Consider the following 13,347-nt stretch of genomic DNA (forward strand, 5'->3'; position numbering starts at 1 on the left):
ACCTTAACCTTCCAAACCTTTACCCTTACCTTAAACTTCCAAACCTTTACCCTTACCAGTGGGGATAAATTCCTAAAATCATCTGTTCAGTTTTATTTCTGTTTAAACAACCTTAATCCTTATCTACTTTCACTTCCCATTGGGTTTAACATGTTTTTTTAATGACTACCTCATCTCTGTACCGACACATTTCATTATCTGTAAGGTCCCTCAGTTGGCAAGTGAATTTCAAACACAGATTCAACCACAAAGACCAGGGAGGATTCCAATGTCTCGCAAAGAAGGGAACAGCCTGTTGGTAGCAGGCATTGAATATCCATTTGAGCATGGTGAAGTAATTCATTACACTTTGGACGGTGTATCAATACACCCAGTCACTACAGAGATAGAGGTATCCTTCCTAACTCAATCGCCGGAGAGGAAGTAAACCGCTCAGGGATTTCACCATGAGCCTAATGGTGACTTTGCAACAGTTACAGAGTTTAATGCCTGTGATAGGAAAAAATTTAGGATGGATCAACAACACTGTAGTTACCCCACAATACTAACCTAATTGACAGAGTGAAAAGAAGGAAGCATGTATACAATACATATTCCAAGAATATGTGCATTCTATACATGCTTCCTTCTTTTCACTCTTGTTGTACATTTGTTCGTGTCTTTTAAAATGATATAGTCACGAGGAACTGTGTCAAGAACTACCATACATGGAGCTTTTCAACTGAAAGCCCACATCCAGTTCACCCACTTTAGGTTCCCACTGCCTGAAGATCATACTGACATTTTATTTGTTTTGCGTCTGGAGAAAAAGTGAAAATATAGTCAACGTTCTCACTCTGTATTTATGGAGAATTCAGACAGGCAAATGGAACAGGAGCTAGCAGGAGTACCGTGTGGAAAGAGAGGTCCTTGCCCATAAACCCTTGAAGCTGAAGGCTATTTTAACAGTGTGCAGCCCGAGCCACCATCAAACCTATAATCTTGTCTATAACCCTCTGAGACCTATCGTCCAATCGTCTCCTCCTGATTACATTATGGATGCTGATTTCAGACTGCGGTGATTCACTAAGTCCACCAAACTGTCACCGTAATGCACGCACACATGTACATGCACACACGCACACACACACAAACTCTCACACGCACACTGCCTGCCTCGGCACCGGCCTGGAAGGATGAGTTATGATGGCTGTGAGTGTGTGTGTGCGTGTGCGTGTGCGTGTGTGTGTGTGCTTGCTTCTCTGTGTATGACCTATGGATGTATCTGTACTTTTCATCAGGTGACATAAGCCACTGATGCCCCCCTAGGGCTTTAAGGGGAGCCAGTCAGTGTAATCAGTCAGTGGATTTAGGAATCAGAAGGCCTCAGACAGGGAGAGTATTCCCGAGTGAGAATAAAGCTCTGCTCTGTCTGAGGTTTGCATGTTCCCTTAACTGTGCCCATATCTGACAATTAGAGTTGGCAATGCAGCACAAACAGATCTGGGATCAGGCTAGTCTGAGGTGACTCCTAATTACCTCCTTAGATCCAACGACTGGGGTTTACATGGGAGCCACTGTAAGATGTACCACTAGTGCCACCTGAAATAACTGCACTCTGTCTAGGACTATACTATGGCTTCCCCTTACATGAACCAAGCTGGATTGCATGAACCGTCATACAGCATACTTGTTCTCTACGGCAGACATACAGTGGGGTAAAAAAGTATTTAGTCAGCCACCAATTGTGCAAGTTCTCCCACTTAAAAAGATGAGAGAGGCCTATAATTTTCATCATAGGTACACTTCAACTATGACAGACAAAATGAGGAAAATAAATCCAGAAAATCACATTGTAGGATTTTTAATGAATGTATTTGCAAATTATGGTGGAAAATAAGTATTTGGTCACCTACAAACAAGCAAGATTTCTGGCTCTCACAGACCTGTAACTTCTTCTTTAAGAGGCTCCTCTGTCATCCACTCGTTACCTGTATCAATGGCACCTGTTTGAACTTGTTATCAGTATAAAAGCATCCTGTCCACAACCTCAAACAGTCACACTCCAAACTCCACTATGGCCAAGACCAAAGAGCTGTCAAAGGACACCAGAAACAAATTTGTAGACCTGCACCAGGCTGGGAAGACTGAATCTGCAATAGGTAAGCAGCTTGGTTTGAAGAAATCAACTGTGGGAGCAATTATTAGGAAATGGAAGACATACAAGACCACTGATAATCTCCCTCGATCTGGGGCTCCACGCAAGATCTCACCCCTTGGGGTCAAAATGATCACAAGAACGGTGAGCAAAAATCCCAGAACCACACGGGCGGACCTAGTGAATGACCTGCAGAGAGCTGGGACCAAAGTAACAAAGCCTACCATCAGTAACACACTATGCCGCCAGGGACTCAAATCCTGCAGTGCCAGACGTGTCCCCCTGCTTAAGCCAGTACATGTCCAGGCCCGTCTGAAGTTTGCTAGAGAGCATTTGGATGATCCAGAAGAAGAATGGGAGAATGTCATATGGCCAGATGAAACAAAAATATAACTTTTTGGTAAAAACTCAACTCTTCGTGTTTGGAGGACAAAGAATGCTGCGTTGCATCCAAAGAACATCATACCTACTGTGAAGCATTGGGGTGGAAACATCATGCTTTGGAGCTGTTTTTCTGCAAAGGCACCAGGACGACTGATCAGTGTAAAGGAAAGAATGAATGGGGCCATGTATCATGAGATTTTGATGAAAACCTCCTTCCATCAGCAAGGGCATTGAAGATGAAACATGGCTGGGTCTTTCAGCATGACAATGATCCCAAACACACCGCCCGGACAACGAAGGGGTGGCTTCGTAAGAAGCATTTCAATGTTCTGTAGTGGCCTAGCCACTCTCCAGATCTCAACTCCATAGAAAATCTTTGCCCAGCAACAGCCCCAAACCAACACTCCTCTAGAGGAGATCTGCATGGAGGAATGGGCCAAAAAACCAGCAACAGTGTGTGTAAACCTTGTGAAGACTTACAGAAAACGTTTGACATCTGTCATTGGCAACAAAGTGTATATAACAAAGTATTGAGATAAACTTTTGTTATTGACCAAATGCTTATTTTCCATCATAATTTGCAAATTAATTAATTAAAAATCCTACAATGTTATTTTCTGGATTTTTTTTCTCTTTTTGTCTGTCATAGTTGAAGTGTAGCTATGATGAAAATTACAGGCCTCTCTCATCTTTTTAAGTGGGAGAACATACAAAATTGGTGGCTGACTAAATACTTTTTTTGCCCCACTGTATATGATGTACAGATAAAGTGTGATGAAGGGAACATACAAACACAACTCCTTCTCTCTGTTCTGTCTACGAATCCCACATGGTTCCCTGGGTTACGATATTACAACCTCCGGCCTCCTGTGCTTGTGTGGTTGCGTGGGCCACGCAGGAGGAGGCTGCCGCTGTGCAACCACCACCACAGGGCTAAAACTAGGGGAGCTTTTCAGCTCACTACCACCACTTAGGAAGAAGCAAAATGGTTCCCTGGTTTCCTACCGCGTTGATGTAGTTTACGATTGCAGCACACTGCACACACGAAGAGCAGTCCGGGCTATGAAGTGTACACTTACTACTAAACATATACAATACAACACGTAAATACTGTTGTAGATACTGTACATGCACATGGGAATACAGTGCCTTCTGAAAGTATTCACACCCCTTTGCTTTTTCTACATTTTGTTGTTACAAAGTGGAATTCAAATTGATTTGATTTGTATTTTTTTTGTCAACTACACAAAATACTCTGTAATGTCAAAGTGGAAGAAAAATTCTAACATTTAAAAAAAATATATGAAAATTTAAACACTAATATATCTTGATTTGATAAGTATTCAACCCCCTGAGTCAATAGTTAGATGCACATTGCAAAATGCCAAACAAACTCACATTCCAAAACAAAACCACGTGTCCATGCAAGTCATTTGTTTAAAAACACATGTATGATTATTATGAAGTATCATTTGTGTGTCCCAATCCTCATATCACTTTTGCATTGGTCTCCTAACAACATGCGGGAGGAAACAGCGCAATAGACTCTCTATTTGAATAGGTTATATTCAGTAGCCTATATCCTCGGTATAGCCGCAGTCTCCCCTAATCTGCTTCGTATGCGCTCATAAATGCTCTGCTACTCACAGACTGTTTCAGAGATCTCAAGTTATGATGCTGCGTGCATTTCATCAAATGCTCACAGTCAATCAACTATAATAAATGTTTAAAAAAATCCTAGCCCTTGCCAATGACAAGCATACCCATAACATGATGCAGCCACCACCATGCTTGAAAATATGAAGAGTGGTACTCAGTGATGTGTTTTGTTGGATTTTCTCCAAACATAATGCTTTGTATTCAGGACATAAAGCTATTTTCTTTGCCACATTTTTTGCAGTTTTACCTTAACGCCTTGTTGCAAACAGGATGCATGTTTTGGAATATTTGTATTCTATACATGCTTCCTTCATTTCACTCTGTCAATTAGGTTAGTATTGTGGGGTAACTACAATGTTGTTGATCCATCCTCAGTTTGTTCCTATCACAGCCATCACGGCCAGTGACTGGTGTAATTACTTCACCATGCTCAAATGGATATTCAATACTTGCCACCAACAGGCTGTTCCCTTCTTTGAGAGACATTCAGTTCAGAAGGATGACTGTATCTTTGAAGTGTCTGGGTGGTTTAATACGTAATCCACAGTATAATTATTAACTTGACAATGCTTAAAGAGAAATCCAATGGCTGATTTGTTATTGTTACCAATCACTGCCCATCTTTATGAGGATTTCGAAAAGCTCCCTGGTCTTTGTAGTCGACAATCTTCCACTTTGACATTATGGAGTATTTTGTGTAGATTGCTGACTAAAAAAGGACAATGAAATCCACTTGAATCCCACTTCGTAAAACACAATAAAATGGGAAGAACTCCAAGGAGTCTGAATACTTTGTGAAACACACACACACACACACACACACACACACACACACACACACACACACACACACACACACACACACACACACACACACACACACACACACACACACACACACACACACACACACACACACACACACACACAGCCCGTACTCTCTGGCTAGTCTGTCCTCTCCCTCTGTTCCTTCAATTCCCTTTCTCCATTTTCTCTTCTTCCACTCTCATCCTCATGCTCTCGTTCACACTCTTTCTCCCTCACCCATGGCTTAACTAGGGCACAAGTGGAAACTCGGATCAAAGCTCAGTGAGGAATTGCACGGCCCAGTGTGCCACTGATCCATTTCATGGATCTGGAATGGTGTCAAGTCTGTCTGCAGTGCACACTATGAAATGTGAGGAAACTGTAGATGTTGAGAGCCGGATGGATGATGAATATGTGTACAACAGCTGCCGGCGGTAAGCCCCCACTTCTCTTTCTGCTGCTCTGAGTATTGAACATACAGTACAATCCAATTCCAATCGGAGGAAAACATCAGGTTCGAGCCAGGGCTCATTGAACTCCATTCAGACGTTGAAGGGGACTTAACTTACAGGCGGGAAAACAACAGTAAGTGACTTCATAGACGACGTTGGCCATCCTGAAAGGAAACCTTCCCAAGACGATAACAGAGCACTATTTGACGAGGCGTAGTGTTACACATTGGAGAACGGTGAGGGTTGTACCAAGCCACAGGCTTTCGGCGTGACCTGTTTACAAATGACTGAATCACAGCATGTATAGCCAATACGGTGTTCCGACACTGCGGAGGCGGCGGTGCTACCGACCACGGACAATCAAAGCATTAACGTTGCGTGACTGTGGAGTAAACATCTCGGGATCGTTACATTCTCCAAAGCCAGGGCCAGGGCCCGAGCTTAATGGGTATCAATCAGAGGAATGTATCACACTTTCCCTCTCTTACACACACACCCATGGACACCCAGACACACACACACACACACACACACACACACACACACACACACACACACACACACACACACACACACACACACACACACACACACACACACACACACACACACACACACACACACTCTCCTATTGCTTCTAATCCATCAAGAGAGAGGGAACGTTTGATCGCCCCATTACTCTGACCCGCCGAGCGCTTAACCACTGGGAAATGAGATTTTGGATCTCGGGATTTGGAAAAGCAAACGACAGTCCACGCTCGGTAAGACTTTCCCCTAAACCTTTAGCGTGGTTTAGAGGGTTTGTGTCTGTATATGACGAGTCATAGGTATTTCAATTCCAAACACTTGAAAGTAAATCAAACACCAAAACAAAGCTATACAGTATTCCCTGGGATAGAAAAGTGAGCAGTCATGCTAAGCCTGGGAAGTGTGTAAAGGGGCCAGGGATGAGTGTGTGTGAAATGGACGGTCGGCTAGAGAGGCGAGGCTACAACGAGGGTAGTGCATTTCCTTTCAATGTCCTGCTTATTCCCTCCTGATTTCGGAAATCTTTCAACAGGAATTTCTCCACACCTGGGAAGTTACAGGAATGTTACAACCAATGGTCACGTGTAGAATCAGATTTGCATAGAACGGAAGGGGTTTGACAAGATATATTGTTTTCAACTCTGGGCTTCAAACTCACTTTCAAATAACTCACTTTGACTCTTTGCTGTTTACTGTCTTTTGAATGGCAGATGAGGAAAATAACACTTTGTTTCAAGGGCACCAGACCCATCCTCAACCATTGATTAGTGAACATTTTGGATTGGATGTTATTGGACCTGGCCAGGGCCAAGTATTGAGCCAATTAAACCAATTAGGATCTTTCCCAATTGGCATCCTATTCCCTATTTTAGTGCACTAAGTTCGACCAGGGACTGAACTGGGTGCCATTTAGGAAGTATCCTCTATCTTCTTGAAGGTCAAATTAAACAGCAGATTGGTGTATTTTTATATAGGGACAGAGGTGGCACATGTTTCAGCTGAGGGGCCAAGCCCCCTTTCGCCTCCAGGTTTGACCGGGCCTGCAAGCAGAGCTGTTTTTATCAAGACACATATATCCTGTGCTTCTTCTTTTGGTGAATAGGCACATACAGACACAGCTTGGCTACAATGTAGCTGCGAAGCATATCGGTGCGCCCACATATGGGGCTCAGCCAGGACTGTCACTCTTCTAACTGAATGAAAACATTTTAACAATGTGATTGTGGGAGATGTATATATGCAGAATAGTGTTAACTGCCTGTAAATAGCTTGGGGGGGGGGTTATTTCATAGATTTAATTAATGTAATATGAGGCCTACTGATTATTTCTCACTATCTACTTTCAAGCTATGCATTGACAGCCAGCATGCTACCAGAGTCTGCACCTGTCACGCCCTAGTCGAAATATGTTATGTTTTTTCTTAATTTATTAGGTCAGGCCAGGGTGTGACATGGGTTATTGTGGTGTGTTTTTGTCTTGGGGTTTTGTGGGATGTCTAGCGTTAGTCTATGGCTGCCTGAGGCGGTTCTCAATCAGAGTCAGGTGATTATCGTTGTCTCTGATTGGGAACCATATTTAGGCAGCCATATTCTTTGAGTGTTTGGTGGGTGATTGTTCCTGTCTCTGTGTTTATGTTTCACCAGACAGGCTGTATAGGTTTTTCACGGTTCCGTCTGTTATTTTCATACATTTCAGTATTTTCATTGTCTAGTCATTTTCTTCAATAAACATGAGTAACCACCACGCTGCATTTATGTCCGCTCCTCCTTCAACAGAAGAAAGCCGTTACAGCACCACAGCTCAGGCTAATCCGACATGCCCGTGTTCATCATCGTTCTTACAGGCAAAGTGAAATAAATCAATACATTTTCTCGTGATGCACGCAGCTCAAATTATATATACAGATCCTTCAGAAAGTATTCACTCCCTTTACTTTTTCCACATTTGGTTGTTACAGTCTGAATATAAAATGGATTAAATATATATTTTTTGGTCACTGGCCTACCGTTAATGTTAAAGTGAAATTATGTTTTTTTTTTATGTTTACAAATTAATAAAAAATTCAAAACTGAAAAGTCTTGAGTCAATAAGTATTTAACCCTTTGTTATGGCCTAAATGAGTTCAGGAGTAAAACCTTGATTAATAAGTTGCGTGGACTCACTTTCTGTGCAATAATAGTGTTTAACATGATTTTTGAAAGACTTCCTCATCTCCGTACCCCACACCTTACATATCTGTAAGGTCCCTCAATCAAGCAGTACATTTCAAACACAGTTTCAACCACAAAGACCAGGGAGGTTTTCCAATGCCTCGCAAAGAAGGGCACCTATTGGTAGATGGGTAAAAATAAAAAAATCAGACATTGAATATCCCTTTGAGCATGGTGAAGTTATTAATTACACTTTGGGTGGTGTATCAATACACCCAGTCACTACAAAGATACAGGCGTCCTTCCCAACTCAGTTGCCGGAGAAGAAAGAAACTGCTCAGGGATTACAACATGAGGCCAATCATGACTTTAAAACAGTTACAGACTATAATGGCTATGATTACAACATTGTAGTTACTCTATAATACTAACGTAATTGACAGAGTGAAAAGAAGGAAGCCTGTACAGAATAAAAATATTCCAAAACATGCATCCTGTTTGCAACAAGGCACTCAAGTAACACTGTAAATATGGTGGAAAAGCAATTCAAGCAATTTTCCTGAATACAAATAGTCATGTTTGTGGCAAATCTAATACAACACATTACTGAGTACAGCTCTCTTTATTTTCCAAGCATAGTGGTGGCTGCATCCTGTTATGGGTATGCTTGTAATCGCAAAGGACTGGGGAGTTTTTCAGAATAAAAATAAACGGAATTGAGATATAGTAAAACGAAAGTTAGAGAGTGTGCCAATAGTAAAAAGCCCACGCGGGGAATGTCCGCATTTAAATATTGTACTGGACAAAGAAGGGAAGTGGACTACTGTGCAACTCACTTTTCAGGTAGGATGCAATTTTTTAAACTTAATACCTTTTTTTGGTTTTCATAATAATTTGTTTTATCATTGTTATCACAGTATACCATTGTTATTATTCTGGGCATATTTGTTACTCTAAACCAGTTCTTTGAATATGCAAAATGTTTTGTTTTATTCTGTTGAGACATTTTTTAATTTAAATCTTCCTTTTTAATTGTGTGCACCGTATTTAGTTTAAGAGGGTTATATAAGTAGGCCTGTTGTAAAATACATACAATTAGCATATTGCTGTAATTGGTTAGGGACGGTAGACACTAGCCTTTCTTGTTAATTGCTGGACCTTTTGAGAAGGTATAAACCAGTTTGGATGTGTTTTGTTTCATTTTGAGCCATTTTCTTTGGCCAAATCAAGTTCCAACTGTAATGGGTTTGCCACAATATAATATCCTGCTCATATTTTCCCTATAAAAATTGGCTTGACTTACTTTTTATAGTACCCTAATAAAGTTTAGAAACTTTTGTGAAAGTTTGGTGTGGTTATTAACCTATTATACTGCAGGCCTATGATATTGATATGAAGGCAGTACTCACCAGCACTCCAACTCACTCTGACAGGTCAACTTGAGGCGAGGAATAATGTTTCAGTCCTACTAAACTTACTCCTATATTCTTACAATGTAATACTCATCTTCCTAACAAAAATATTAATGAAGTAGCCTCCTTCGGTACACCTATATTTGTGTAGCAGATGCAGTAGGCTAGCCTACGTGACAAGGATAACTACATGTCTGTGTCATAGCATGCCGCCGGCATACCTCTCTATCTCCGGGGCTAGGCCTCAGCTTCTCATGCTTTACATGATTTTTTTTTTTTTAACATTCATATCATACAGTGGACACCTAATCCTACAGGTGTCACACCCTGACCATAGTTTATTTGTATGTTTCTATGTTTTGGTTGGTCAGGGTGTGATCTGAGTGGGCATTCTATGTTGGATGTCTTGTTTGTCTATTTCTATGTCTGGCCTGATATGGTTCTCAATCAGAGGCAGGTGTTAGTCATTGTCTCTGATTGGGAACCATATTTAGGTAGCCTGGGTTTCACTGTGTGTTTGTGGGTGATTGTTCCTGTCTCTGTGTTTGTTGCACCAGATAGGGCTGTTTCGGTTTTCCACGTTTGTTGTTTTGTATTGTTCGTGTTTCATCTTCATTAAAGATGTATCTAACTAACCACGCTGCATTTTGGTCCGATCCTTGTTCCACCTCTTCGTCAGAGGAGTTAGAAGAAACCCGTTACAACAGGTCTATGCATGCAATGCTCTGATGCATTTGGTGCTCAAATCTCTGACAGCTGAACCATAAGGTGGACAATTGTTGTTTGGGGAAAGTAAAAAGCAAAAACACAATAGGCTACAAAGTTTTGTAATTCTTCACATCAAGACAAGGAATAGTGTTAGACTATAGGCTGTTTTTAAGGACACATAAACGTGGCTCATTTGGCCAACATCCATCGTTTATTGATGGTGCTGGCTGCGTGGGTGGATGCCCTAATGGGTTACCCACCCAAATTCATATGATTTAGGGGAGGGTACCGGGCAGAGGCCGGCTAGTGGGGACTATTTAACAGTCTGATGGCCTGCTCCAATAGAAGAAGAGGATAGTGCCAACTTCCTGAAGAAGGGCCTCCGTCAAATGTAATGACAGTAAATAAACGAGTTCTGGAAAAACCTGACAGGCATTAAAATGGAAAATGGACAACGATATGTCTGCTTGTGTCCAGTGAGCCCGTTAAAGAATGCAAATACTGTACTCTGAAGCAGATAGCCTGCTGCAAAATAGTCAAACACTTACGCTATTCTGTACTGACATTTTACTCAGCAAGGGAATCTAGCCTAATCAATTTCCATGTTCAAAATAGAACACATGACTGATAAGCAGGGTCTGAGTTCAACACAACCCTTTCCCCTCCACAGCTTGATAGCCACCACAGTAAGTTGGCTACGATGACTGCACAAGAAAGCCAGATTGCTAAGTGCCTGCTTGAAGAGTGACGCGGTTTAACTGAATCCAGACATTGTTTGTTGGGCAGGTGTTCTAGATTGAAGAGAGGAAGAGGAGGGGACATTTCATGCAGCAAAAGAGAGAGACAGAGAGAGAGAGAGAGAGAGAGAGGGAGATCTCTGCCGATGCTGGTGCTTTTTCATTGAGGGCCCCTGCTGGGACCGACCTGGGCAATACACCCAGAGCCAGACTAAGCTTTCAGCCTGGCAGACTCCATACAATGCTGAGGGTTTTAACATGGGTTTGGGGAGCTGTGTGCTGTAAGTGGTTTTGTGTGTGTGTGTGTGTGTGCGTGTGTGCGTGAAAGGGCTTGTGTCTGAGAGAGCGTGTATGTGTATGTGGGCATGTGAGCGTGTGTGGATACGAGACAGTTGTGGCGTGATAAAGCAAGGTTTACAGACTGACAAGGTGACTTAAGGCTCAGAGCGAGAGAATATAATTGAAAAGTAGGACTCTTTTTAAGTTTGAAGGAAATAAAAGTACATACATGGGGGAATATTCAATCTGGGATTCTACCTTTAAGTTCTCCAAGTTCCCCTTTCAAGTGTTCTTCTGAAACATGCATGGGAAGCGCTCCAAGCGGGGTGGAAGCATCCAGGCGCCGTTCAAGCTCCTAATACATAATGTCACAGCAGTTCCGGATGGGAATCAGAATATACCCTGGGGTCTGGAGAGCTTGCTGTCACATTCCATGAACAGTATACAGCAGAAAAGTATGGTATGGTGGTCCCTGTGCGGACATACCTTGCTTGCGGACGTCCTCCACGGCGAGGATGAGCTCCTCCTTGAGATCGTGGCTGTTCTTAGCGATCTGCTCGCCCTTCTCCAGGAAGTTCTGCGTGGCCTGCTCCACGGACAGGGCCAGCACGTGCGCCTTCTTGGAGCGCCCCTTCTTCTTACTGCTGGGCCCTTTGTTGCTGGTGTTCACCAGGGTGGTCACCTGACAGACGGAGAGGGAGAGGTTAGGACGGGAAGTGATGCTGTTATGTAGAAAGAACGAGACTTGGTTCTTTGTAAACGGCACGGGCTTCTCAGCTACAATTCTACCATCCTCGCGTTCGTGATCTAGGAGAACAACAACTGTTCAGCCAAGCACATCTACGGTAAGTCAAAAGGAACAAAATAGATCCAAGAGGCTACATAGAGAAAATAACAGGTCCAAAAGGTTTGTATTGATGTTATAAAGCACTATTACACAGCAATTGCTAGTTCAATGACCTGTGGGATATGTTGCTGACTGATCCCCCCCCCCCAAGGACACTCCAATGGCTGTCCTGGAGCATAAAACATTGAAAGACATCTCGTATAGTTTGATTGCATTTCATCACCTTTCATCCAGCCTATCCACACAACGAAAACACGTCTTCGTGAGCAGTTCAGGAGGCAAGCCATCACAAGTCATTGACAAAGGTAGAGTGTGCAGGAAATGCGACATGCCTTCAAACTGGGACTCCTGTGTCTTTGAGCAGAATGTATGCAAGGAAAAGGGGGACATTAACTTCTTATGGCGGAGGGCAGTATTGAGTAGCTTGGATGAATAAGGTGCCCAGAGTAAACTGCCTGCTACTCAGGCCCAGTTGCTAATATATGCATATTATTAGTAGATCTGGGTAGAAAACACTGACATTTCTAAAACTGTTTGCATGATATCTGTGAGTATAACAGAACTCATATGGCAGGCAAAAACCTGAGAAAAAAATCCAACCAGGAAGTGGGAAATCTGAGGTTTGTAGTTTTTCAAGTCATTGCCTATCGAATATGCAGTGTCTATGGGGTCATATTGCACTTCCTACGGCTTCCACTAGATGTCAACAGTCTTTAGAACCTTGTTTGATGCTTCTACTGTGAAGGAGGGGGGAATGAGTGTTGAATGAGTCAGAGGTCTGCCAGAGTGCCATGAGCTGATCACGCTAGCTCTCGTGAGAGTTAGCTTGTGTTCCATTGCATTTATACAGACAAAGGAATTCTCCGGTTGGAACATTATTGAAGATTTATGATAAAAACATCTTAAAGATTGATTCTATACTTGATTTGACATGTTTCTATGAACTGTAATATTACTTTTCGTCTGAACTTTCCCCTGGACTTGCCCGCGCCTCGTGAGTTTGGATTGTGTACTAAACGCGCAAACAAAAAGGAGGTATTTGGACATAAATGATGGACTTTATTGAACAAATAAAACATTTATTGTGGAACTGGGATTGCTGGGAGTGCATTCTGATGAAAATCATCAAACGTAAGTGAATATTTATAATGCTATTTCTGACTTGTTGATATCTGTATGGCTTGTTTTGTTGTCTGAGCGCTGTACTCAGATTATTGCATGGTGTGCTTTTTGCAGACCTAACATA

General features: G+C 42.3%; 1 protein-coding gene across 3 annotated transcripts in view; it reads right to left on the reverse strand.

Annotated features, from left to right (window-relative positions):
* Positions 1-13,347, reverse strand: part of LOC135506694 (catenin alpha-2) — a 760,099-nt gene that overhangs the window by 592,707 nt on the left and 154,045 nt on the right. For all 3 annotated transcript variants that reach the window (XM_064926016.1, XM_064926018.1, XM_064926017.1), the window contains one exon: positions 11,741-11,936. In XM_064926016.1, coding sequence (XP_064782088.1) covers positions 11,741-11,936 — 196 coding nt within the window. The remainder of the gene's footprint in view (positions 1-11,740; positions 11,937-13,347) is intronic.

The sequence above is a fragment of the Oncorhynchus masou genome, chromosome 20, assembly GCF_036934945.1.
Source record: "Oncorhynchus masou masou isolate Uvic2021 chromosome 20, UVic_Omas_1.1, whole genome shotgun sequence".
NCBI lineage: Eukaryota > Metazoa > Chordata > Actinopteri > Salmoniformes > Salmonidae > Oncorhynchus > Oncorhynchus masou.